The sequence below is a fragment of the Procambarus clarkii genome, chromosome 63 (genome assembly GCF_040958095.1).
Source record: "Procambarus clarkii isolate CNS0578487 chromosome 63, FALCON_Pclarkii_2.0, whole genome shotgun sequence".
Classification (NCBI taxonomy): domain Eukaryota; kingdom Metazoa; phylum Arthropoda; class Malacostraca; order Decapoda; family Cambaridae; genus Procambarus; species Procambarus clarkii.
Window position 1 is genome coordinate 16,281,896 of NC_091212.1, and position 27,514 is coordinate 16,309,409.

Here is a 27,514-nt window from a genome sequence, read left to right on the forward strand (position 1 = left end):
GAATGTGTTTTCCGGGTCCCAACCCATCTTGTACGGGATCGTTGGTTGCTGTGCCCTTATCTCCGGGTGACAGTCGCCACTTTTACCTCCGTCATGTTGCCTGTTGGGTCAATGACACCTTGACCCGGAGTCTTGCGAGAGAGATTCTCTGCTTGTTCTCCAGTACTCTCCTGATGTTATTACTGTTCAGAGTACAGGCGGCATCTGTGTTGCAAGCTAGGTTAGGTTGCTGCAACATGCTAGGTTGGTTTTCCACTCGGATGCCCCGAGGCTGCCCTGTTTTGGTTAGGTACTGTTCGTCCCTTTCCCTCCCTGTTCCCAGCTCTGGACCGTCTGCGGGTTTCGGGGTTGGGGCGGGATTTAGTTGGGGCCGAGACTCGGGCGGTCTTCGGAGAATGCCCTGTTCGGGTTTGGGACGGAGGTTTTCGGGCCTGTTCCTCCTGCCAAGGCTTCTGAGTCTTACCAGGGCCCTTTCTTGCTGTCTTTTCCATGGACTCTTCCTTTTCTTTAAGGGCTGAGGGCTTGGAGGATGGCTCTGCCCCGGTGCCTCTGTTACGGGTTCCCGGAACTGTGGGGGATGCCTGCTAGCAGTTCTGGGGCAGTTTGCCCCTGCCTGGGTTTTCTGCTTTTGGGTGGAGTTTTTCGCCCATCCAGTCTGCTTGCTTCCCACTTTTCGTATCTTTTGCATCGGTCACAGCCCTTTGTTCTGGTAGCCATTTTATTCTGTTTCGTTGCCACCAGGGTGCCGGCGTGGCCACCAGGGCGACGTTGCGGTTTTGTTTACATGCACCTGGGTGTGTGAGCAAGCGTCTTGGGTGAGTTTTTCACCTCCCTTCAGGGGTTTTATTCTCCTGTTGTCGTTTCTATGCTTTTCTGGTGATTTCTGCCCATGTCCTGTTCAGTGTCTCTGGCTGTTATGCTTGCTCCCACACCTTGTCCCTCAGTTTTCAGTCTGTTTTGACCGTTTCCCTGGGGGTTCTGTCTGGGGGCTGTGCTTTGCCTTTTTATGGTGTATCTTCGCCGGTAATTGTGGTGGTTTGGGCTCCCCCTGGTTCGATTCCGGGTTCCTTGGGGTTCTTTGGTTTCGTTCTGGAGGTTTCTTCCTCTTTGGCCCCCTTTGTGGGTTCAGGGGGCTTTGCTTCCTTGTGTGTGACCCGGTTCTGCCTTCTGGAGTTCCGGGGCCTTCCTGGCTTGCAGACTGATCATTTTGGGTCTTGGCACGTGTTGTGGTCGTGTTGGGACTTTGAAGTATTGTTGTCGAGGTGGGCCTTTTGATGCAGTTTTGTGCCTTCTTCGCATGGTCAGCATGGTGCTCTCTGCCCACTAGTTGGCGGCTTGTAATTTCCTTTTCACGTGTGTGTAATTACCTAAGTGTAATTACCTAAGTGTAGTTACAGGATGAGAGCTACGCTCGTGGTGTCCCGTCTTCCCAGCACTCTTTGTCATATAACGCTTTGAAACTACTGACGGTCTTGGCCTCCACCACCTTCTCATTTAACTTGTTCCAACCGTCTACCACTCTATTTGCGAAGGTGAATTTTCTTATATTTCTTCAGCATCTGTGTTTAGCTAGTTTAAATCTATGACCTCTTGTTCTTGAAGTGCCAGATCTCAGGAAATCTTCCCTGTCGATTTTATCAATTCCTGTTACTATTTTGTATGTAGTGATCATATCACCTCTTTTTCTTCTGTCTTCTAGTTTTGGCATGTTTAATGCTTCTAACCTCTCCTCGTAGCTCTTACCTTTCAGTTCTGGGAGCCACTTAGTAGCATGTCTTTGCACCTTTTCCAGTTTGTTGATGTGCTTCTTAAGATATGGGCACCACACAACAGCTGCATATTCTAGCTTTGGCCTAACAAAAGTCATGAACAATTTCTTTAGTATATCGCCGTCCATGTATTTAAATGCAATTCTGAAGTTTGAAAGCATAGCATAGGCTCCTTGCACAATATTCTTTATGTGATCCTCAGGTGATAGTTTTCTATCTAGAACCACCCCTAGATCTCTTTCTTTATCAGAATTCTTTAAAGATTTCTCATATAATATATAGGTTGTGTGGGGGTCTATGTTCTCCTATTCCACATTCCATAACATGACATTTATTAACATTAAATTCCATTTGCCAAGTGGTGCTCCATATACTTATTTTCCAGGTCTTCTTGAAGGGCATGACAATCATCTAAATTTCTTATCCTTCCTATTATCTTAGCATCATCAGCAAACATGTTCATATAATTCTGTATACCAACTGGTAGATCATTTATGTAGACAATAAACATCACTGGTGCAAGAACTGAACCCTGTGGTACTCCACTTGTGACATTTCTCCAGTCCGATACATTGCCTTTGATTACTGCCCTCATTTTTCTATCAGTCAGAAAATTTTTCATCCATGTTAGAAGCTTACCTGTCGCCCCTCCAATATTTTCCAGTTTCCAGAACAACCTCTTATGTGGAACTCTGTTGAAAGCCTTTTTCTGGGGGGAGCCCCGTCGGCTCCCCAGAGCTATCCCAGACTGATATGCTAATGTCAGACTTTGGCATCAGTCATGTGTATGGAGTTCTTAGGCCTACCGGGGACCACGGCCAGAACCGGGCCCCCTCAGAGAGGCAAGGGAAGCAATGGCCTATAGAAGCCTCCGTGTGGTTGGAAGCATTCTATGTCTGCCATCAACCGGAACAGGCACCCAGAAAGGAAAGCGCCTAAAAACAAACCCATATTCTGGTTAAAATTGCTACCAAAAGCCGAACTAGTGGATAGAACTCCCCAACCAAAAATAAGCAAACTAGTGTGACGTCACACACTGCCGCGCCGCTGTCTGCACAGCTCCCACCTTCCCGGGAGGGGGGAAGGGGGAGCTCCAGACCCTCCACGCCGGCTACCCATACCTCAGTTCTTGAGGCTGATGCTATAAGCGATGGTCGTGTGCTCTGGCTCTGGTGTCGCTACTGCACTGTGCTTTGTGTGTGGTGTTGGTTTTGTGGGTGCGAGAGCCAGGAGTCATCTTCAGTACTCGGGCTGCATGCCCCTAGGGCTGCCTTCCCTAGGTGCCCTGTAAGTACTGCCCTTGGGGCTTGGGGCCACCTTCCACAGGCTCCTCGGAGTCTGCCTCTGCTGGTCCGTTTTACCTTTCGGTTTTTCGGCCGCCTGTTGGGCTGTTGGGTGTTCTGTTCTCCTTTGTTACCGGCATGTAAGAGGCAGTTTGCACTGGTAGGGGCGCAGGGTACTGCACAGCTTGTATTCCTGACATCGCGGCCGGCTCTGTTCCTTGGGGTTCGCTGTCCTCTTGCGGGGTTTTGTTTTTCTTTTTGTTTTTACCTGGTGGGGGTTCTGTCATTTTATTCAGTTTGTTTTTGCTCTTCCACTGTTCTCCTCGGGGGCACCCCCTGCTAGGTCCCCATGAGTGTACACGTCCCTGGGGTTCAGCTATAGAAGTTTGCTTGGTAGTTTTGGGCGCCGGTTTGCAGCACCCTGCCTGGGACTACCTGAGCGCGAGTCCTCTTAAAGTAAACGCTCAGGACCCTGGGAATTCCCTAGGGGGCGCGTGGGTCCGATGGATGTGACCCTGGAGTCCCCACTCGCTGTGTGCGAGTTTGAGGGTTGCTCGGTCCCCTTGTCTCAGGGTGACCCTCATTGTTTTTGCCTCTGCCACGCTGCCTGTTGGGTCGGTGATACTTTCGACCCTGAGTCCTGTGAGTGTTGCTGCTTGCTTGTGACTCAATTTACCCAATCCTCTGATGATTCTCTTCGGGTACAGGCGGCGCGTGCGTTGCAGTCTAGGTTTTGTCTGTTGCAACGCGCTCGGTTGGTTGCTCACCTGGATGCCCCGGGGCTGCCCCGCTTTGCTTTTTGAGACCCGGACTTGGGGGTGGGGGTCGCTTCGATCCTGGTTCAGTCCACACCTCCTCGTCCTTCCCCTTCTGTTCATTCTGGTCCCCCCCCCCCCCATCCTGCTTCCGGCCCCGAAGGGTTTCCCGTGAGGGTTTTGGGGTCGGAGCAGGGGTTACTTGATCTTGAGACTCGGGCAGCTTCGGGGGGTGCCCCTTCCGGGGGGGCGGCAGAGGCATTCGAGTCTTGTCTCCCGACCGAAGCTTCTGGGTCTGACCAGTGGGCCCCCCTTCCTCCAGCTTTTCCGGCTGCTCCGTCCTTGTCTTGTCGGGTCGGGGCTTGGGGAGAGGACTCGGCCTCGGGTCCTGTGGTGAAGGAACTCGAGGCTGGGGAGGGGCTGACTTGTGGGCCTTGGGTCCCGCTGGACCCAGCCTGGGTTTTTCTTCCCTCTGAGCGGGGCTTATTGTTACAAGGAGTGGGGTTTTCTTTTCCCTCCTCTGCGTACGAGTTGGATTTGGTGTTGGCCCCTCCCCGGGTTCGGTTCCGTGATCCCCCGGGTACGTCGGTTCCGTCCTTCCGGAGGTTTTCGGCTTATCGCATTCAACCTGGTGTGGTGCAAGCGGCCTTTGCAGCTTACCTCCTGCGTGACCTGGATTATGCCTCGGAAATGGATCCGTCCGAATTCAGGTTTGGGACTTCGTTCCCTTTCTGGCTCCGTTACGAGGTTCCGGAATCGTCCTGGCTAGCAGACTGCCCCTTGTTTGTTCTGGATTCCTGGCATTCCTTCTGTCGTTCCCGCACGCTGGAGTGGCGGGAAGCTTCCACGTTGCTTCAGGTTTTCCTGGAGGGCGAGTTTGAGTACCTGAATGAGTGCTTGTTAGCCCCTGCCCTTCCCCACGATGTGGGCGTTATTCAACTCCATGTGCAGGTTCCCACCCTTTCGGCGGCGCTCATTGCGGAGGACTTGCGCGCCCGGGGCCTTTTGGCTTCGGCCTTGCGGTTCTTTTCCCTCCTGGAGCTGTCTTCGGATTGGCTCGTGGAGGATGTGAGGACACTTGGGTCCGTCCCGGGGTCTGGCACCTTGTCCTAACCTGCGCGTTCGTCGGCTGCCTTGTTGAAGCTGTTCACGCCGATTTTGCGGGATGCGGTTACCCTATTTTATACTTCCCGTCTCGCATGTCGGCAGGCGGTGCTGGATTCCTCCATGGAATCTGCTTGGGCTCTGGCTCTTAGGCGTTCTTTACCTTTTTGTCCTCTTCTGTTTGAGGAGTCGGCTGTGACGCAGTTTATTCAGGCTGCGTCGGCGGCTTGTCGTCCGATGTCGGACTTGTTGGTTTTCCGGGGGTCCCGGGGTGGGTCTTCCCGGAAAGGTCGTGCCAGGGCTCGGGGTTCCTCTCGTCGTGGTAGGCCTCTGGTGTCAGGTTCGGGTTTGGCTCCTCCTGCGGACCCTCCCTCGTCTGGTCGGCGCGGTGTTCCCTCTGTGCGGGGTTCTGGGTTTTATAAGGGTCGCCGGCCCTTTCGCGGTTTGCCCCATTGACGGGGCGATGGGAGGGCGGCTTGCACTGTTCGCCCGCACCTGGTCCCACGGTTCATGGGCCTTTCGGGTAATAATAATACCCAGCAATACCCAGAAGGAACCAGAACAGCCGACAAAGCCACACCTGACCCGGTGGGTAAACCAGCACGGCAAAGTTCAAGCTCCTGCACAAACTCTCAAGCAACCGGCGGGTGACCTGGGAGCCCCCAGAAACAAAGGCGGGACTGCAGCTGAAGGCTCCGGAGGGAGAGACAAGGAAGTGGTTTGAGAATCCTACACACAACCCAGCCAAGACCGAACCTGAGAGGGAACAGGATGGGACTTTCTCCAGTTCACCAGGAATCCGCTCTCGACTAGCTGGGAAAAAACCAATTCCCTGGCTAACAGACACAGCAAACAGTGTGAGCCTCCCTCCCTCCCTCCATTGTCCTGTCAATGGGGCGAACTTCAAAAGGGCTGGCACCCCTTACGTGAACACGATTTCCGAACAGAGCGATCACCACAAACCAGACGAAGACGGTTCTGGAGGCGATACTGGCACCACCTGCCTACCACAATGGAAGGAACCACGAGCCCTATCACGACCCCTCTGGGAAGAACCTCCCCGGGAAACCTGGAGGACCAACACGTCAGACATCGGACGTCAAGAAGCAGAAGCCGCCTGCATATTCTGCGCAACCACTTCCTCACTAAACAGCAAAGGACAAAAGGGAGATGACAACTTAAGAGCCAGGGCCCAAGCAGATTCCACAGATGAAGCCAGTACTGTCTGCCGATGTCGTGACGCTGAACCCCAGTTCATTCTGAACACAGTGATTACACAACATATAACACCTTGCCTCAGCAACCGTTACTACCACCGTGTACATCTACACACCAGACCCTTGAGGTGTACCACTAGGTTTGTACAGGAACACAATGAGGGAACGTTTGGACAGTATTTAGCACTTTAGCGCGCCGGGGAGTTAACTGTATACTATCTGGAGAATTTGCCGTTCGTTTCAGGTGACCGCGCGGCAACACTAAAATGTTTATAATCTTTTTGGTCTGCTCACCTTAATATTCCATGTATGTATTTAAATTTGGTATCAATTTGTTTGCAAGAGAATGCTCTAGAGGAATATATATGTAAAATTTCACCAAACCCGACATGAGACCCGCACCAAATAAAAAACTATGGCAATCGTTAGCCGTGAGCGTCAAACCACGCTGAAATGTTTATGATCTTTTCATGTTTGTCAATCCCAGAATTGTGCTACGTCATTAATTTTGGTATCACTGTGACCGCAATAAAATTCCATTCATGGACATATGCATATAAATGTAGAATCATGATCGCGGCCCACCCGCAAGAGTGTGGGAAGTGGCTGAAGTGTTACCTCTTACGGCACACTCGACAGCAGATGGGCAAAACACCTTTTGAAAAGTGTATATTCTTTTCACTGTCCTGACCTTAATTTTTGATGTACGTACTTAAATTTTGTACCAATATGTTCGCAATAGAATGTTCTAGAAGAACATATGTGTAAAATGTCACACAAGGATGCGTTTGACCGGCACCAAATAAAGAATCTTCGTCGATTACACTCGTCGGGTCAACATTTTACAATAGTTTTACCATGAAGATACAAGCGAACTCCGTTCTCCCAAATAGACTATGTGACTATTTGAAAAAACGAAAATTTAATGGCAAACATGCTTAAATTATCCCCAAGTCGATCGGATAAGAATTGGATTTTATAGAAATATTTTTTTCAAATGCCGCTTGAGGTGCATTCAAGGGAAAAATATATGTCCTGCTCAAGTGACATATGGGTGCTAAATTGTACGCAATCTAAAGGAGCTCATTTTAAAACCACTACCAGATTGATCTGATAAAATTTAAATTTTTAACAAATATTTTAATGACTCAGCGCCGCGTCGTCGGAGAGGAATTGGGAGAAAAATGAGTGACGAGAGGTTCAGTCATTAACACGCCAAAGTGTTAAAGGCCATCGGGTTTTCTCATTTAATTACAAAGAATAGACTCTGACAGGTGATAACATATTAACATACTCTATCTGGTTAAATCAACTTCCGACATCCATAATCCACTTGACCTCCCCGGTCACCACCTACACTCATAACTTCTGCCTAAGGCCCTAATATTGAATGAGTACTACAACGCTACACACCTGGTTAGTCTTACATTCAATACTCACATACTGCACACTTAACTTGGTCAACCAGATCACACCAGGCTCCCACATAGTCACTGCCACAGGCTGAGATCAGGAGGACTTGCCAGTACCACTCCTGCAACACAGGAGGTAGGCATTGTAGCCTACAATGCCTACAACACCTACAACCAGACTATCTTCAACCAGCCATAGCCTCAAACAAGTCGTCTGTATACTTAACATGTACTTCCACTCATCATTTGTTAAGTGTTGTAGTAATGATTCTCTTGCTAATATTCTCATCAAACTTGTGGATTACAACACCGACACACGAGATGGGGAAGCAATAAACAGAAACTCCGCATCCCACAGAATTGGCACAAACAGCTGCAAGAGAAGAGACGACATACGAGCTGCTGAAAACATGTCTCACCCCCGGCACAGCTCGAAATACTTCCACATCCTCCTCAAGCCAATCCGAGGACAGCTCAAGAAGAGAAAGGACCCGCAAAACTGAGGCCAAGGAGCCACGAGTGCGCAAGTCCTCAGCAACCAACACAGCTGAAAGGAAAAGAACCTGCATATGAAGCTGCTGCACACCAACATCCTGAGGATGGGCAGGGGTGAACAAGCACCCATTGAGATGCTCAAAGTCAGGTAAACCTGGGAAACCGACAGAATCTCCCACCATACAAGTGTGCAGGAACAACGGAATGTATGCCAAGCATCCAAAGTAAAGAAGGGACAGTCTGTTAGCTAGGACAACTCAGGAACCTCATAACGAACCCAGCAAGGGGGAGGAAGCCCCAAACCTGAATGAAGCAGAATTCATCAAAGAGGTGTGATCCGAGTCACGCAGGAGATAAAACGTGATGGCCACTCGCACCTCATGCGCCGGGATGTGGGAAGCCAAAAACCTCCAGAAGGACAGGACCAACAAGCCCGAAGGGACCCGGAACCGAACCCGGGAAGGGACTGACACCATATCCTAGTCATACGCAGAAGGGGGGAAAGGGAAAACCCCCTTCCCTGTAACAACAAGCCCTGCTGGGAAGGAACAAAATCCCAAGCAGAGTCCAACAGGTCTCAAGGCCCCCAAGTCAATCCCTCCCTTGCCCTAAGAGGCCCTCTTGGCAAGCCCCAGGGGTGGAGCCGTCCCCCCAAGACTCCCGACCTCACAAGAAAAAGTTGGAGCAATCGTAAAAGCAGGGATTACGGGAGCCCACTGGTTAGACTCAGATGCCTCGGCAGGAGGACCCGGCTCAAATGCCTCCTTCGCCAGCCTGGAAGGGGCAGTCATTGAGACCACTTGAGTCACCACACTATCTAAACCCTGGACTGACTCCGAAACCCTCAGACACTTTGGAGCTCGAACCAGGGAGGGAGGGGGGAAGCAGAATAAACCACAGAAGGGGAAGGACAAGGGGGCACGGACCAAACCAAGGTCGAAGTGTCCAAAACCCCCAAGACCGGGTCCCAAAAAACAAAACAAAACAGTCTCGAGGCTTCCGGGCTAGCCACCAACCAAGCACATTGAAGCAACCGGAATCGAGATTTGCAACGACTGAACCGCCTGTATCCGAAGACCCACATCAGAGATTCGGGTTACCTGAATCATTAACAAGCAACAGAGCTCGCAGGACTTTGGGTTGAAGGTGTCACCGATCCAGCAGGCAGCATGACGGAGACAGAAACAGTGAGTGTCCCCTGGAGACAAGGGGACAGAGCAACCTTCAAACTCGCACAAAGCGAGAGGAGACTCGTGACATCCATCGGACCCAAGAGCCCCTGTGGGGTTTCCCAGGGGCTTTTAACTTTCCCTTAACTTTTCAACCTCCACTAAGGGAAGCCCCAGGCAGGGTCCTACTAACCGGCTCCCAATATTACCAAGCAAACTTCTAAGACTGCACCCCTGGGATGTGTACGCTCAAGGGAGCCTAGTGGGGATACCACCAATATATACAGTATTTAGAGGGTGTGACCCATACCCAAGGGCAGACTTTTTTGTTTTTTTGTTCCTTGCCAAGGAACTTTTTTGTTCCGTACCAAGGAACTTTTTTGTTCCTTTTTTGTTCCTTGCTAAGGCAAGGAACAAAAAAGAAACAAAAAAACCTGCAAGAGAACAGCGTACCCAGAGGATGCAGAGTCAGCTGCTATGAGTGGTGATAACTAGCTGCATAAATACCCTGTGCTCCCTACCAGTGACGAATACTACCCCCCTACCCAGAGGCAAACAGATGAGCAAGAAACCCTCTAGCTGACTACAAGGGTGGACAAGTACCGAGCAGTAACTGACACAATGGAGGTAGCTCCCAAAGCGACTTGTGGAAGTAGGCCCCAAGCCCCAAGCCTCAAGGGCAGTACTTACACGGCATTTAGAGAAGGGGACCCTAAGCACATGCAACCCGAGTATTTGTGAATATACTCCCAGCTCGCACACCACCGAAGCAAGAACAGAGAAGAAAAGCCGAAGCTTGAGGTACACGAACGAAGCCCACTGAAATCAGTCATAACTAAAAGTTTTGGGTAGCCGGTGAGGGGTCTGGGGCTCCTTTATTCCCCTCCCGGGGAGGGAGGGGTTGCGCAGACAATGGCGCGTTTGTAACGAGATGATGTCATGCTCGTTTGATCGTTTTTCTTCATGGAGAGTTCTATCCACTCGTTCGGTGTTTGGAAGCTTTTCTTCACCAGAATTGGAGGAGGGGGGTAAGGTATTTTGGGCGCCGATCTTTCTGGGTGGCTGATGGCAGACATAAAGTACTCCTAAATCATATATACGGTGTCTCTATAGGCCATTGCTCCTTGTACCTCTCTGAGGGGGGCCAGGTTCTGGCCTGTGGTCCCAGGTAGGCCTAGAACTCCATGTACATTGACTGATGCCCAAAGCTAATACATCTGTATCAGCCAGATAGCTTCAGGGAGCCTAAGGGTCTTCCCCCAGAAAAAATTGTAAAACTTGATACATGTTTTGAGATTTTATGCAATGACATATTACTGTACATGTCTTGTGTTTTAAGATTAGTTTTGAAACAGTGTTGTATAAAAAAAATTATATTCAACTTAACCCTTGTATGGCACCTGGTTATTTAGCATGTGTCACTCACAGGCGCATACAAAAAAAAAAAAAAAAAAATTCTTCTAAACCTGTTAATTTGTGTTTACTGATCATGGGAAAAATAATAAAAAGATCGTAAGTGGCATATATTGCCCACTATAGGGCGGGGAAGTCTGACAAAAAACAGGCGCTGACTCAGCATGCGTCCCAGACGGTCTGTTGCTTGCCAGCTGTCAGGCCGGAGTTGCCACAAAGATATAATTACCTAATATTTCAATGTCTCTGATTGATTTTTTGTAGTTTTTTTGCTGTAATATTAATCAATAGTGTGTAGTGTGATATATTTATATAATAAAATGAGTGAATCATCGCTGTACTCAAAAATATGGTGTGCATATTGTTGATTCAATTATTATGTTCATCAAGCAGTGAACAAATACTTTGTCGGTTATTACACTATATACACAGGTTATATATAAGTATCTGCATGTTTTGCTCACCATAACGAACCACTAAGTTGGTATTGTGAGTCAAAATGCAATGAGGAGTGACCGCCACACTCCAGCCAGCCACTCACTCCCACAACACCTCACTCACCCACATTCTCCTCCCACCAGACTGTTTTTGCTTTTATTCACTATACACAGACGTTATATATAAGTATCTACATTCGTGTTCACAATAACGAACCACTAAGTTGGCATGCCGAGTGGCAGTGCCAGTGGCAGCCCACCACTGGTTGCTACTTCCTTCCTCCCTTAAGTCACCTGACTCACCCACATTCTCCTCCCACAATACTGTTTTTTCTTTTATTCACTATATACAGACGCTATATATAAGTATCTATATTCGTGTTAACTTTAACGAACCACTAAGTTGGTATGCTGAGTGGCAGTGGCAGCCCGCCACTGGCTGCCACTCCCTCCCTCCCTCACCTCACCTGACTTACCACCATTCTCCTCCCACCATACTGTTTTTGCTTTTATATACAGACGTTATATATAAGTATTTACATGTTTTGTTCACCATAACTGTACATCTAAGCTTGTATGGTGAGTAAAGGCACAAAGACGTAGATACTCAGTTCCTATGATTGAGCAACAGAGATATTACAGGAAAGAGATGGTTGGGTTGACTGCATCTATCTGGACCTAAAAAAGGCTTTCGACAGAGTTCCACATAAGAGGTTGTTCTGGAAACTGGAAAATATTGGAGGAGTGACAGGTACACTTCTAACATGGATGAAAAATTTTCTGACTGATAGAAAAATGAGGGCTGTGATCAGAGGCAATGTATCGGACTGGAGAAATGTCACAAGTGGAGTACCACAGGGTTCAGTTCTTGCACCAGTGATGTTTATTGTCTACATAAATGATCTACCAGTTGGTATACAGAATTATATGAACATGTTTGCTGATGATGCTAAGATAATAGGAAGGATAAGAAACTTAGATGATTGTCATGCCCTTCAAGAAGACCTGGACAAAATAAGTACATGGAGCGCCACTTGGCAAATGGAATTTAATGTTAATAAATGCCATGTTATGGAATGTGGAATAGGAGAACATAGACCCCACACAACCTATATATTATGTGAGAAATCTTTAAAGAAGTCTGATAAAGAAAGAGATCTAGGGGTGGTTCTAGATAGAAAACTATCACCTGAGGACCACATAAAGAATATTGTGTGAGGAGCCTATGCCACGCTTTCTAACTTCAGAATTGCTTTTAAATACATGGATGGCGATATACTAAAGAAATTGTTCACAACTTTTGTTAGGCCAAAGCTAGAATATGCAGCAGTTGTGTGGTGCCCATATCTTAAGAAGCACATCAACAAACTAGAAAAGGTGCAAAGACATGCTACTAAGTGGCTCCCAGAACTGAAGGGCAAGAGCTACGAGGAGAGGTTAGAGGCATTAAATATGCCAAAACTAGAAGACAGAAGAAAAAGAGGTGATATGATCACTACATACAAAATAGTAACAGGAATTGATAAAATCGATAGGGAAGATTTCTTGAGACCTGGAACATTAAGAACAAGAGGTCATAGATATAAACAAGCTAAACACAGATGCCGAAGAAATATAAGAAAATTCACTTTCGCAAACAGAGTGGTAGACGGTTGGAACAAGTTAGGGGAGAAGGTGGTGGAGGCCAAGACCGTCAGTAGTTTCAAAGCGTTATATGACAAAGAGTGCTGGGAAGACGGGACACCACGAGCATAGCTCTCATCCTGTAACTACACTTAGGTAATTACTCACACAGTCAGCTGGTGGCTGCCGCCCTCAAGGCCAGACGCACTAATATTTCTCCTCCAACAATACTGTTTGTGGTGTTATTACGCTATATACACACATTATATATAAGTATCTACCTGTTTTATTCACCATACTTGTACAAGTAAACTGGTATGGTGCCCAAAGATCATAGTGGTCACCAGTAAACAACATGGTAAGTTGTGCAGACAACGCCACTTCCCTCACCAAGATGGCGGCTCCCAACCTACTCCTATTGCTGTTTATACCCTCTATACACACGTTATATATAAGTATCTACATTTGTGTTCACCATAGCGAACCACTAAGCTTGTATGGTGAGTGCAGTCAATAAAAGGTGGCCACACACAGTCAGAAGACTATGCCACCACCCTCCCTCCCACAGCATTACTCCTCCCTCCATGGAGCACAGCACTAAATATCACCACAATCTTGCGATTATCAGAACCTTGGTCAGTTTTATCACATTCAGGGGTCTTCTGTAATAATATCATCGCTACATAATAGCATGAACAAGTATATTATGGCATTTTTAGGCGATGCTGTGGTCAGAAGCTGAACAGCAGTGCTGTGAGCTCATGCTGCATGCATCAGGCTTGGTAGCTCACTCAATACTGAGGCCCCTAACACCCGGGAATTTGGCCCACGATTTTTTTAAAAAATGGCGTCTGTTTACAAGAGCCCTGATGAAGGTGTGGTAAACCCTGTGTATCCGCGGGCCGTTTAAATCTTGCGTAGTACTCCAAAGCATCATATGATGCAATGTGCAATTTCTACAAGTCGGTCAAAGCATCATATGATGCGATGCGCAACTTAGGGTTAATGTCAAATTTTAAAGAGAGTGTATGTATAAAACTTTTCTTTACAAACTAATTTTCACTCCATAGATGAAGACTACCCTAGCGGCTATGGATTTGGTGAGTGCAGGTTTAGTAATGCTTCTTGAAATGGATTACTTTATGATGAAAGGGTGATCAATTTGCTAGTAACTTTAGTTGCATTAATTGGTAATTTATGGAATGACGGATATTGTGCATTTGCATGAGTTAAGTTTTTTCATATTTTGTGTGATGCATGCATAATCTAAGAGTCATAAGGAAAAAATAATTACATGCACTTTTCGTTGGGGAAGTTTGTGACTTTCAGTACAGTACTGCACAAAATTTATTTAACAATCTATTGCATCCGCATAATATTGGTATACCCTCTAAATCTTAAACATTTATTTGTCTACATATAATAATAATAATAATAATAATGAGAAAACTCACTGGGAGCTGTGAAATGATGCAAACCTGCAACCAAGTCATTACCAATTGCATACCCTACCACTACACCACCACTGACTTGATAAATTCACACAACTGAATTTCTGCTGAAATCACAGGAAGTCTGGAGGCCACTCTTGAAGCCAGTCCAAGTACCTGTATTATGTTTAACCCCCAAAGACTCGGGTGCCGGCAAAATAGTTCAACACCATACGCCCCAACTTCAAATACACACAGATAATTTGCTTGCACCAGAGTGCTTAGGAGTCATACATAAAAACTTAAATTGGCTTCAGGAGGGGCCTCCAGACTTACTGCGATTTCAGTAGTAATCCGGTTGAATGACTTTCAAAGTCGGAGGTGGTACAGTGGTAGAGTATGTAGCTGGCAATGCCTTGGTCGCAGGTTTACATCACCTCAAAGCTCCAGTGGATTTTCTCATTGATATATATCACATTAATTTTAATTTAACACTTTCGCTCGGTAACGACTCAGCATTGCGTCATTTTTTTAGTAGACGCATTTCTGGTAACGATGCAGCATTGCCTAGTCGGCGGCGGCAAATTGGCGGCAACTTCGGGAGAGGCGCGCCGCTCTTTTGGATATTATATGCATATCCTCATGTAGGGAATTTCATTGCAAATACATTGATACCAAAATGAAAGACCTAGGACCAGAATTGAGGTAACAAAGTTGAAAACAGTATACACATTTTACTAGAGCTCACTGGGATTACGCTCCGTCACTTTCTCTGTTTGCTGTGGGTGGTACGCCTGGCTTTTGGACTTTATATTTGCATATACTCCTGTAGGGAATTCTTTTGTGAACACAATGTTACTAAAATGAAAGACCTAGGATGAGAATTGAGATGTCCAAAGTGAAGAGAGTGCACACATTTTATTGCTCTTGCGCATTCTGGGTAATATGCTCTTACTTTCTTACTTTCTCGCTGGGCGTTTGGGCTTTATATGCATTTAGTCTTGTAGAAAATTATATTGCGAAGACATTGATACCAAATTGAAAAACCTAGGACGAGAAATGAGATGACAAAGGGGAAAAGAGAATACACTTTTCAGTATTACCGCACTCTCTAATGTAATGAGAGGTGCCTTGGGGTGGCGCAGTGCTCTCTTTCTGGGCCACTTTCTTCTTATCGGCGGGTGGAGGGCTCTACAGTTTTTTACTTTATATGCATATACTCTTCTTGGGAATTCTATTGCGAACACTATGATACCAAAATGAAAGCCTTAGGATGGGAATTGAGGTGACAGAAGTGAAGAGAGTGTACACATTTCATCGCACTTGCACGCTCCCGGGTAACACGCACTCACTTTCTATGTTTGTTGTAGATGATACGCCGGGCTTTTGGACTTTATATGACTTTAGTCCTGTAGAGAATTCTATTGCAAACACAATGATACCAAATTGAAAAACCTTGGACGAGAATTGAGGTGACAAAGTTGAAAACAGTATACACTTTTCAGAATTACCGCGCGCTCCCATGAAACGCTGAGGCCTACCTGGGGTAGTGTGGGTCGGGCGCGCACAGTGCAATAAAGTGTTAATGTGATTTCCTGTGTGTAGATAATAATAATAATAATTTACATATATAACAATGTGCATATGAAGTACGTAAGACAGGTATATTTGAAGGTACAGATGTTGCGCATTATATGAAGCCTCTACAGTGTAAAGCATTTCAGTTTGAAGTTATATACATCTTCTATTGCTTTAAAAAATAATAGAAAGGCCATGTGGACATCATAATTGTCACTGTGACAGTAATTACTTAAGTGTAGTTACAGGATGAGAGCTACACTCATCTTGAGAGGTTATCTAGAGATGATTTCGGGGCTTTAGTGTCCCCGCAGCCCGGTCCTCGACCAGGCCTCCACCCCCAGGAAGCAGCCCGTGACAGCTGACTAACACCCAGGTACCTATTTTACTGCTAGGTAACAGGGGCATAGGGTGAAAGAAACTCTGCCCATTGTTTCTCACCGGTGCCCGGGATCGAACTCAGGACCACAGGATCACAAGTCCAGCGTGCTGTCCCCTTGGCCGACTGGCTCCCTTTTCATGGTTCATAATTTTTCATCATTTTTTTTGTTTGAGGCAGGAAGGAAACAGTCGTGTTGACATTATGTTTATTGTAAACACAAAGCTCATTGGTATAACTGTCATGTATCAACTTACAGTACCTAAAAAGTCCCTAAAATAAAAGAGCATCTGATCTTACTAGTGTGAACCTAATCTAGGTAATATTTAATCGTACTAATCACTCTCAATCCTAACACCCATCTTCCCAATAATAATTTTAATATGATGCTTTGAAACCTAATGGTTTTGGCATCCACCACCTCACTTTACTAGCTTGCTCCAACCAACTACCACTGATGGTAAACAAGGGTGGTCAGGAGACAGTGGGTGGGCAGGTGAGCAGCAGGGTGGTCAGGAGACAGTGGATGGGGAAGATGATGGTGACATATATGTATATGGTGTAGTGCCTTGCAAACGTCATATATCGAAACGCTGTATCGATAGATACAGCGATAGCAGGCGGCTTGACGTTTGCGAGGCACTACACATTAAGAAGTCAACACCAGCAATCAACAGCCAATTAATGCACAACTATATTCTACCTACCTCAAGACTCCGCTCCAATATAGAAGCATCAAGAAATATGGACCAATAGGCTTTCTACAATCACTTCCATTTCAATACCCATTGTTTCGTGTTCTGTCTTGTGTTGATGAAATTAATACCCTATTAATGCCACCTCTTGTTCTGTCTTGTGTTGATGAAATTAATACCCTATTAATGCCACCTCACCCCATCCACCTCACTCAAATGTAGATATAAACAAAATCAGAAGATGTGTAAGTTCTATTCAGTTGTGTATTTGTAAACTAAAGTCTTTGAAAATGTAATAAGTTTTACGAAACGCGCTCGTGTCGCGTCAGACTAGAAATAAAAATGAATTTTGGAGAATTGATTTTTGAATTACCTCCAACAGTGAAAAGAAATGTACGAAAGATTGAGAAAATTCGTGTTAGAATTATTAATCTTACTTTTTCGGTCATATTTAATAATATATATATATATATATATATATATATATATATATATATATATATATATATATATATATATATATATATATATATATATATATATATATATATATATATATATATATATATATATATATATATATATATATATATATATATATATATATATATATATATATATATATATATATATATATATATATATATATATATATATATATATATATATATATATATATATATATATATATATATATATATATATATATATATATATATATATATATATATATATATATATATATATATATATATATATATATATATATATATATATATATATATATATATATATATATATATATATATATATATATATATATATATATATGGATATCACCATATGGGTGCTAAAATGATGTATCATTACAGACAAATGTTAAAACGAAGGGAAAAACAAAAGTCTCTTGACAAATTTGTAGTGAGACAAACAAGCACTGAACCACATTATATATATATATATATATATATATATATATATATATATATATATATATATATATATATATATATATATATATATATATATATATATGTCGTACCTAATAGCCAGAACGCACTTCTCAGCCTACTATTCAAGGCCCGATTTGCCTAATAAGCCAAGTTTTCATGAATTAATGTTTTTTCGTCTACCTAACCTACCTAACCTAACCTAACCTAGCTTTTTTTGGCTACCTAACCTAACCTTACCTATAATAATAGGTTAGGTTAGGTTAGGTAGGGTTGGTTAGGTTCGGTCATATATCTACGTTAATTTTAACTCCAATAAAAAGAAATTGACCTCATACATAGAGAAAAGGGTTGCTTTATCATTTCATAAGAAAAAAATTATAGTAAATATATTAATTCAGGAAAACTTGGCTTATTAGGCAAATCGGGCCTTGAATAGTAGGCTGAGAAGTGAGTTCTGGCTACTAGGTACGACATATATATATATATATATATATATATATGTCGTATCTAGTAGCCAGAACGCACTTCTCAGCCTACTATGCAAGGCCCGATTTGCCTAATAAGCCAAATTTTCATGAATTAATTGTTTTTCGACTACCTAACCTAACCTAACTTTTTCAGCTACCTAACCTAACCTAACCTAACCTAACCTATAAAGATAGGTTAGGTTAGGTTAGGTAGGGTTGGTTAGGTTCGGTCATATATCTACGTTAATTTTAACTCCAAGAAAAAAATTTAACCTCGTACATAATGAAATGGGTAGCTTTATCATTTCATAAGAAAAAAATTAGAGAAAATATATTAATTCAGGAAAACTTGGCTTATTAGGCAAATCGGGCCTTGCATAGTAGGCTGAGAAGCGCGTTCTGGCTACTAGGTACGACATATATATATATATATATATATATATATATATATATATATATATATATATATATATATATATATATATATATATATATATATATATATATATATATATATATACAGTGGCACCTCGACTTACGATTGCCAATACTTACGATAATTTCGAGTTACGATGTAAATTTCATCGAAAAATGCCCTCATGAGTGGACATGTCCCAGGGGTTCAGCATTAGCAGTGTTGATTGGTAGCTTGGGTGCCAGTTAGCAGTACCCTGCCTGGGATAACCCTTAGCAGACCTAGTCTGGGGGCCCTGGGAAACCCTGCAGGACACTCGGGGTCCAATGGATATGACCCCTGAGTCCCCTCTCACTTTTTGTGAGTTTGAGGGTTGCTCTGTCCCCTTGTCTCAGGGCGATGCTCATTGTTTTTGCCTCCGTCATGCTGCCTGTTGGGTCGGTGACACATTCAACCTGGAGAATGTGACCTTTGAGAATGAAGACCTTAAACATAATACAGGATACAGAACACAATCAAATGTGCCCATAACAGGAAAACAGCATGTTAAGGATTTGGGAATAATGATGTCAAATGACCTAACGTTTAGGGAGCATAACCAAGCAAATATTGCGTCAGCCAGAAAAATGATTGGATGGATTACAAGAACTTTCAAATCCAGGGATCCCATCACAATGGTTGATCTCTTCAAGTCACTTGTGTTGTCCCATCTTGAGTACTGCTCAGTACTCACTTCCCCCTTCAGAGCCGGAGAGATTGCTGAAATAGAGGAAATACAGAGAACATATACAGTACGCACAGACGCAATAAACCACCTAAGTTATTGGAATCGTCTCAAAGCCCTCCAAATGTACTCACTAGAAAGAAAACAAGGGAGACATCAAGTAATATACACATGAAAGATACAGGAGGGCCAAGTACTAAATCTACACAGTAAAATAACAACGTACTGGAATGAACGATATGAAAGAAAATGCAGAATAGAACCAGTGAAGAGCAGGGGTGCCATAGGCACAATCAGAGAACACTGTATAAACATCAGAGGTCTGCGGTTGTTCAACACCCTCCCAGCGAGCATAAGAAATATTGCCGGAATAACCGTGGACATCTTCAAGAAGAAACTAGATTCTTTCCTCCAAGGAGTGCCAGATCAACCAAGCTGTGGTGTATATGTGGGCCTGCAGGCTGCTCCAAGCAACAGCCTAGTGGACCAAACTCTCACAAGTCAAGCCTGGCCTCGGGCCGGGCTTGGGGAGTAGAGGAACTCCCAGAACCCCATCAACCAGGCATCAACCAGGTTGACCTGGGGGTTCAGCTTTAGCAGTTCTTGGATGGTGTCCCTGGACCTCAAAAACAGGTATTGGCATATCCCGATTAATCCAGGGTTCAGGGACTAGCTCGGTTTTGTTGTGGGGCAGAAAAGTTTTTGCTTCCGTTGTCTCCCTTTCAGGTTGAACCTGGCACCTCGCGTGTTCACACGCCTTACCAGGGTCATGGTGGCCCTTCTGCGTCTTTTAGGTGATTGGGTGTTGGTTTACCTCAACGACTGGCTGATCTGGGATCCCAGTCAGTCCGTGTGTCTGCTCGCCAGGGGTTTGGTGCTTTTCCAGCATGCCGGGTTTGGGTTCCTGGTGAACTGGCGGAAGTCCCATCTGGTCCCCTCCCAGGTTCGGTCCTAGCTGGGTCTTGTGTGGGACTCTCAGACCGTTTCCTTGTCTCTCCCTCCGGAGTCTCTCCTTCGGCTACAGTCCTGCATGTGCTTGTTTCTAGGGAGCTCCTGGGTCACCCGGCGTTTGCTTGAGGTTTTTTGTGGGAGCCTGAACTTTTTGATGATGGTCTACCCGCCAGGTCGGGCTTGGCCTTGTCGGCTGTTCTGGTTCCTTCAGGGACATCCATTCCGCCTCTCTTGCGATTGCTGAGTTTGTCCCCTGGGGGGGTCTTGCATTGGCTGTTGCGTCGCGGCTTTCTCTTCGGGTTTTTTGGGGGTTCAGTGCCTTGGCGCTTATCCAAGCCTGGTGTGTTCACTGACGCTTTGTCTCTTGGCTAAAGCTTTGTGACCAGTGCTCGCCAGGCTGGCCAGGGGCGGTGGGGTCCGTCCTTCCGTCGGATCCACAGCACAGTGCAGGAGTTCGCGGCGGTGTGGTTTTCGCTTCATAGGGTTTGGGTCGCCGGCGGATCGACAATTCGGCTCCATTCGGACTGCTCCTTGGTGGTTCATTGCCTGAACCAAGAGGGTTCGATGCGGTCCTTGGCTCTTTGGGGCTGGTCACTTCGGGTGACTCATCTGCAGAGTTCTCTGGGTTTGGCTCTCCTGGTGGTTCAAGTCCAGGGGGTGTCTAATATCCTGGCAGATGGCCTGTCCCGGTTCATTTCCCTGTCCATGCAATGGACGGTCGATGCCGACTCATTCAGTTGGTTCTGCCAGACGTTCAGGCGTCCAGAGGTGGACCTCTTCATGTCGACGTGGTCGAGGTGTCTTCTGGTATATGTGGCGCCCTTCCCTGACCGTGAGGCCATCGGGGTCAAAACCTTCCAGCAGGACTGATCAAGGTGGGGGGTTCCAGTACCACCTCTTTTCCTCGGTTCAGCTGTTGCTCCAGGTCCTTGCTTGCTTGGAGACTTTCCAAGGGAGAGTAGTCCTCTTGGCCCCTTTGCGGGCCGGCCCAGCCTTGCTTTCTGGCGCTGCTTGCTTAGTGTCTGAACCTGGAGGTTTTTCCACAGATCCGCCTCTTTCAACAGATCGGTCTGGGCCATTACGAGACTGGTTCGCTCTTCTCCTCGAGTCTTCGCATTTGGTCTTTTTGACTCGAGCCACCATCTGTATGGTACTCAGTGGCTTCTTTGGTGGTGTCCCACCTGCGGGCTTTGTCTCGGCGGCAGTATGAAGTTTCCTGGTGAGCTTTCCATTTCTTTCTGTCTCTTCGTCGTTATACTTCGCTTTCTGTTAGGGTTGTTTTGTCCTTTCTCTCGTGGCTGTTTTAGGACCGTCATCTTATGCTGAATACTGTCGCCTCATATCGCACAGCATTGGAGGAGCCGCTGCAGCTCACTTTAAATATTGATGTTACTTCGGCACCATTTCACAAGCTGTCTCAAGCAAGCATTGTTTCACCTCTGGCCTGCTCATGCGCCGCCTGAGCCATCCTGGTCTTTGGACAGAGTGCTCTCCTATCTATCTTTGCCTTGGTTTGTTGTGGCCCCTTTGGTTCAGGATTGTTTTTCCAAAGCTCTTTTCTTGTTGGCATTGGTTTCTGGGGGTCAGGTTGGGGAGCTTCGTGCTCTCCTCCGGCGCAGGGGTTTCTGCTCTTATAGTCGTGCTGATAGGCTTTTTCATTTGCAGCTGTCTCCTCATTTTCTGGCAAAGAATGAAACTGCTACTTTCCAGAGGGGTCCTTGGGTTATTAATGCTTGGTTGGTTTGACCATGGGTGTATCATGTTTTGTGTCCTGTTCAGCTCTTTGCCGTTAATTGCACGCCACGGTCTGAGTGGCAGGGGATGTGCTTTGGGTGGACCTGGTTTCCCTTCTTCCCTGTTCCAAGGTGCGGGTCTCCCAGGTTCTCCGCAGGATTATTCGGTCCAGCCAGCTTGCGGTCTATCCCCGTGCTCACGACATTCGTAAGTTCGCAGCTTTGGCTGTTGCTTTTGGTAATATGTCCTGGGCTGACATTTGGGCACGGGGCGTTTGGACGTCGAACAGGGTCCTGGCTGCACGGTACCTTGTTAATGTTCCTGGCCATTCTTGGAAGTGTGTAGCCTTGGGTCGCAGGTTGCAAGGGGCTCTCCACAAAAAACCAGCATTGAATGTAATGAAATGCCATTTCTGGGTGAGACTTGGAGGCTCTCCGGCATCCCCTCCCTTCCTCTGGTTGGCGTTTTTTTTCACGTTTTTTATATTCAACCTCTGAACTGGGGTTAGATAGCTGGCATGAGAGGTCTGGGACCCCCTCCTTCCGCCTCCCGGGGAGAGGGAAGTTGTACAGACAGCGGTTTGCCGGTTGTGGTGATGTCATGCTTGTTTGCTTGTTTTTGATTTGGGAGTTCTGCTTGCTAGTTCAGCTTTCGGTTTGCAATTTTTAACCAGCTGTAGTTTGTTTTGGAATTCCTACCTTTCTGGGTACCTGACCAGGTAGATGACAGGCATAGACTGCTTTCAATTATACTGGGATGTCTATAGACCATTGCTCCTTGTGCCTCTCTGGAGGGGGCCAGGTTCAGGCACTGGTCCCCAGTAGGCCTAAAACTCCATCAATTGACTGTTGTCATGGTCTAATATACACACATTACATTAATATATACATTACATTCAACACTGGTTTTCTGGCTCAAATGACTAATGCTAAGATTCACCGATAGCTTGCTTTGATATTTCCCATTTGTATGTGCAATTTCTAGGTATTTTCTTGTGCATTTTATTGATATTTTGCAAAGTAGTCCAAATTTTTATACTCAATTGTCTTATAATGAGTGGTCTATATACTAGAGCAGGGGTCTCCAAACTATGGCCCGCGGGCCACATCCGGCCCGCCACATAATTTCATCCGGCCCTCCAAACAAATCCCTGTGTGATGGCCTTGAAAAAATAATTATCGTACGAATGGCATCGCAGAATTATTCAAAGCTGGGGCTGCTGACTGATGGCGCTCAACCCGAGTCAGTTTTCCTCTCTCTCGATAGTGTGACGCACAGATACTAATACTGGTAGGTATGTGTTGTGCATTACAACCAATCAGTTGTGTATAACTGTATATTGTGGGGATGGAGGGCGAGTGGGGCTTCGCTGCTTCCGTTTCAGGGAGCCAAACACTGTACAATATTCTTTTCTCTGTACTTTGACAATGCCTTTATCTTAGTTATACAAAATAGCAATAATACTATTGTAGCCAAAAATATTGCATGTTTAAAATAGTTAAAATGGTAACCATTAAGTTTATCAACGAAAGCGACAGTATCATTCGTCACACTAATTTGGTTGCATAAAACTAAAGGCAGGAATCTATTTAGTTTACCCTGATTTTTTCCAAAAAGATATGTTTTAATTTTTCCATGTTTATACTTTAATATTTGAGGAAATTAAATTACTGGCACTGATTTGTTTTTTGTTTTTTTTTCATTTTTTATTCCTCCGGCCTGCATAAATATGGGAAATATATAATGTGGCGCTTACATTGAAAAGTTTGGAGACCCCTGTACTAGAGCATGCTAAAGACAACGGCTTCGCACAGTTGATAATGCATCCAAGATCTATATTCTTTAACAAATATTGAATGCTATTTGGTCTTTGTACCTTGCTTGAGTTGATGGCGTCAGTGATTGTTGTGATTACAGTGTTTGCTGATGCTCTAATTTTAAAATAAATGTGTTACTTATAAGATATTCTGATATATAAGATTTATTTGAATGTTTATTATTATATACAAACTTTAGTTTAATAAGTAATTGGTTTAATTAAAAAATGTACAGCTGTTATCCAACATGGCATTTGTAATTTGTAAAACTGTATGTAGATAAATTATTATTATTATTATTATTATTATTATTATTATTATTATGATAATTGGTTTGTATTTAGTGTGAAGCTAACCTTTCACTCTTGACTCTTGACAAGTGGACTGAATATTGCTGTTTATGAAATATTATATATTATATATATATATATATATATATATATAATAAGAATTTTAAAATGTCTTGTACAGATAGTGAAGGAAAGACCCAATATATGTGTAAGTGATTAAATGCCCAAATTCGGATGTTCCTTTCTCAAAGTACTGTATACAATGTTTACCTGCACATATATACAGGAAGGATGTAGGTTACATCCAAAAATTTGTTTTTTAATACACTTACCCATATATTGGGTCTTTTCTTCCCCTTCATTCAAGCACTGTGGCATTGAAGTAAGTTTCTCCACATCTTATACTTTTAATTAGAGCCTAATTCCTCCAATCATTTATAGGTAGCAAACGTAACAGCCGGATTCAGTTCAAGACCCTGCCAGGTAATCCACGTGCAGACTTCAAGTTTTCTTTCGACTTTAAAACAACTGCTGATGAGGGTATTATCTTCTATGCTTCTAGTGCAATACACCGTGACTATATCACCTTCTATCTTAAAGACGGCAAGGTAATTAATTATAATTAAATTATTTACAAATAAAATAAATTCCATGTTTGATAATGTTATGTAATCTAATAATGTGTATTGTACTTGTGAGTTATTATGTTTCTCACTCTAGTTCTAAGTTATCATGATGCAAAGGAGAAAACTAGTGTTGAATGTAACAAAACGCCAATTTCTGGGTGAGCCCTGGAGTCTCCCTGAAGCTATTATACTGATTCAGTGCCATACTACTAGGTCTTAGTTGTGGAGATCTTATAGGCCTACCAGGAATCATAAGCCAGAACCTGGTCCCCCTTACAGAGGTGCCGGGAGGGGTGGCCAATGAACACTTTATATTTAGAGTTAATAATGTCTGCCACCATCAGGGAAGGCATCCAGAAAATCAGTAAAACAAAACAGACTACTACTTGGTTAAAACCAAGACCCCAGCCTCAAAAACTGGCAAAAGAACCAAAATTTTGTAAAACTAGGGTGGTCTAGTTTGCCCTGCTTTTCCCCCTCATTGGAGGAAGGAGGAAGGGGGACCGGGTCAGCTAGTTCGCCCCACCCTTAACCCTTTAACTGCGCATCCTATAAATATGACTGTTATAGGGTCCGTAAGGTGGCACGTGACGTCATCATTCCCTGTGTGCCCGTGCCGTAAGCTCCCGGGGCCGGTGGGGCGCCCAGGGCGGGGCGTGCGAGTTGCCGCGAATATATTTTTGTTCATTTTTTGCGCACAGTTCCAAATACATTTTATTTGTTTTTACGTGCTAATCCTATGTATAATGAACATGTACACTATATTATGGCAGTAAAACATCCGTACTGTCCAAGGACACTGTGTTACATGCATGACACGTGTGTACACATGTGTTGCACATATTTACCATGTATCATGCTAATTTATGTATATATACAAACTATTTACAGACTATACACTGTCACACACTATATACATTTACCATCAACACATTTAGAACATCACGAGTGTGAGCAGCCACCCCCAAACAGGCCCTCCCTCACTCCAACATCTTACTCGCCAACATTGCTCCTCCCACCATACTGTTATTGTTTTTATTACACTATTTACACATGTTATATATACTTATCTACATGTTTTATTTACCAGAACTATGCAAGTAAGCCAGTATTGTGTCCAAACAGTACAGTGGCCACCATACACTGCATGAGAAATCACACAGCAGACAGCAGACGATGCTACGATTACGACGTCACCTCCCTCACCAAAATAGCTTCACTCAACATACTCCTGTTGCTGTTATTACACTATATACACACACACACTGTATATACCCATGTACATGTGTGTTACCCATAGCGAACCACGAAGCTAGAATGGCGAGCAAAACAAGAGTGGCTGCCACACAGTGAGGCTACCTCAATTCTCTCCCTCCCTCCCTCACCAAAATTCCTCCTTCCACAATACTATGCACAATGCAAATTATGACCACAATCCTGATCACTAATTTCTGTAAATGAATAATTGACCACAAGTTTATTTTGAAAAGGAACCTTAGAAGTCGTTTGAAGATTCCTAGATGGATGAAATAATGCTGTGGTGCTGTGGCTAGCGCTGTGAACATCGTGAACAGCATTGAATCAATGATATTTGAACATTGTACCCAGTCATTATCACACTCAGGCTCTTCTATAATACTATCATGGCTAAATAATACAGCTTATATATATATTTTGACATTATTAGGCGAAGCTGTGTTCACACGCTGAACAGCAGAGCTGTGCGCTCACGCTATGAGCGCCAGCCTTGGTTGCTCACTCACTACTGAGGCTCTCAAACCCGGCAGTGTGGACCACGATTTTTTTTAAAGATGGCGTCTGTTTACAAGAGCCCTGAGGAAGCTGATGTGAACCCCATGTATCTGCGGGAGTTTTGAATGGAACGTGAAAAATAAAAACACCCGGAGGTGCGTTGCGCACCCGAAGCCTGGGCCTACAGGCGCGTTGCGCAGTTAAAGGGTTAATTCTTATGATGATGGACCACATCAACTTCCTTGGGGAGGGAGGGTATCTGGAAGCCTCCATGGCTCGCCCAGAACTTGGCATTTCATTACATTCAACTCTGGTGTTCTGGTGGGAGCCCCTTGAGGCCCCCCTGAAGCTAACAACCCATGCCAGATAAAGCAGGGCACTTACCAGAGAGGAGGCAGCACCACAGGTATCAAAGTGAAGAAAAGACTGATGGTCGCAACAGATGACCCAAGGCCACACAAGGCCACCAATGACCAGGAACACTCACAAAATACCAAGTCGGCAAGACTCTGTTCGACCTCTAAAACTCCTTCCCCCTAATACCTGGTTGATACCTGATTGATGGGGTTCTGGGAATTCTTCTACTCCCCAAGCCCAGCCCGAGGCCAGGCTTGACTTGTGAGAGTTTGGTCCACTAGGCTGTTGCTTGGAGCGGCCCGCAGGCCCACATATCCACCACAGCCTGGTTGGTCCAGCACTCCATGGAGGAAACAATCTAGTTTCCTCTTGAAGATGTCCACGGTTGTTCTGGCAATATTTCTTAAGTTCGTTGGGAGGGTGTTGAACAACCGCGGACCTCTGATGTTTATACAATGTTCTCTGATTGTTCCTATGGCACCCCCTGCTATTCACTGGTTCTATTCTGCATTTTCTTCCATATCATTCACTCCAGGTACATTGTTATTTTATGGTGTAGATTTGGTACTGGCCCTCCAGTATCTTCCATGTGTATTATATTTGATATCTCTCTAATAATATAATAATTATTCTGTAATAATAACCCTCGCATATTCAGGTGTATTATCC

The 27,514-nt window shown here is 44.8% G+C and overlaps 1 protein-coding gene across 5 annotated transcripts in view; it reads left to right on the forward strand.

Moving 5' to 3' along the window:
* Positions 1 to 27,514, forward strand: part of LanA (laminin subunit alpha) — a 550,694-nt gene that overhangs the window by 474,947 nt on the left and 48,233 nt on the right. For 3 of the 5 annotated variants that reach the window (XM_069308774.1, XM_069308777.1, XM_069308776.1), the window contains 2 exons: positions 13,748 to 13,777; positions 24,552 to 24,718. In XM_069308774.1, coding sequence (XP_069164875.1) covers positions 13,748 to 13,777; positions 24,552 to 24,718 — 197 coding nt within the window. The remainder of the gene's footprint in view (positions 1 to 13,747; positions 13,778 to 24,551; positions 24,719 to 27,514) is intronic. The other 2 variants (XM_069308775.1, XM_069308778.1) reach the window with 1 other exon arrangement.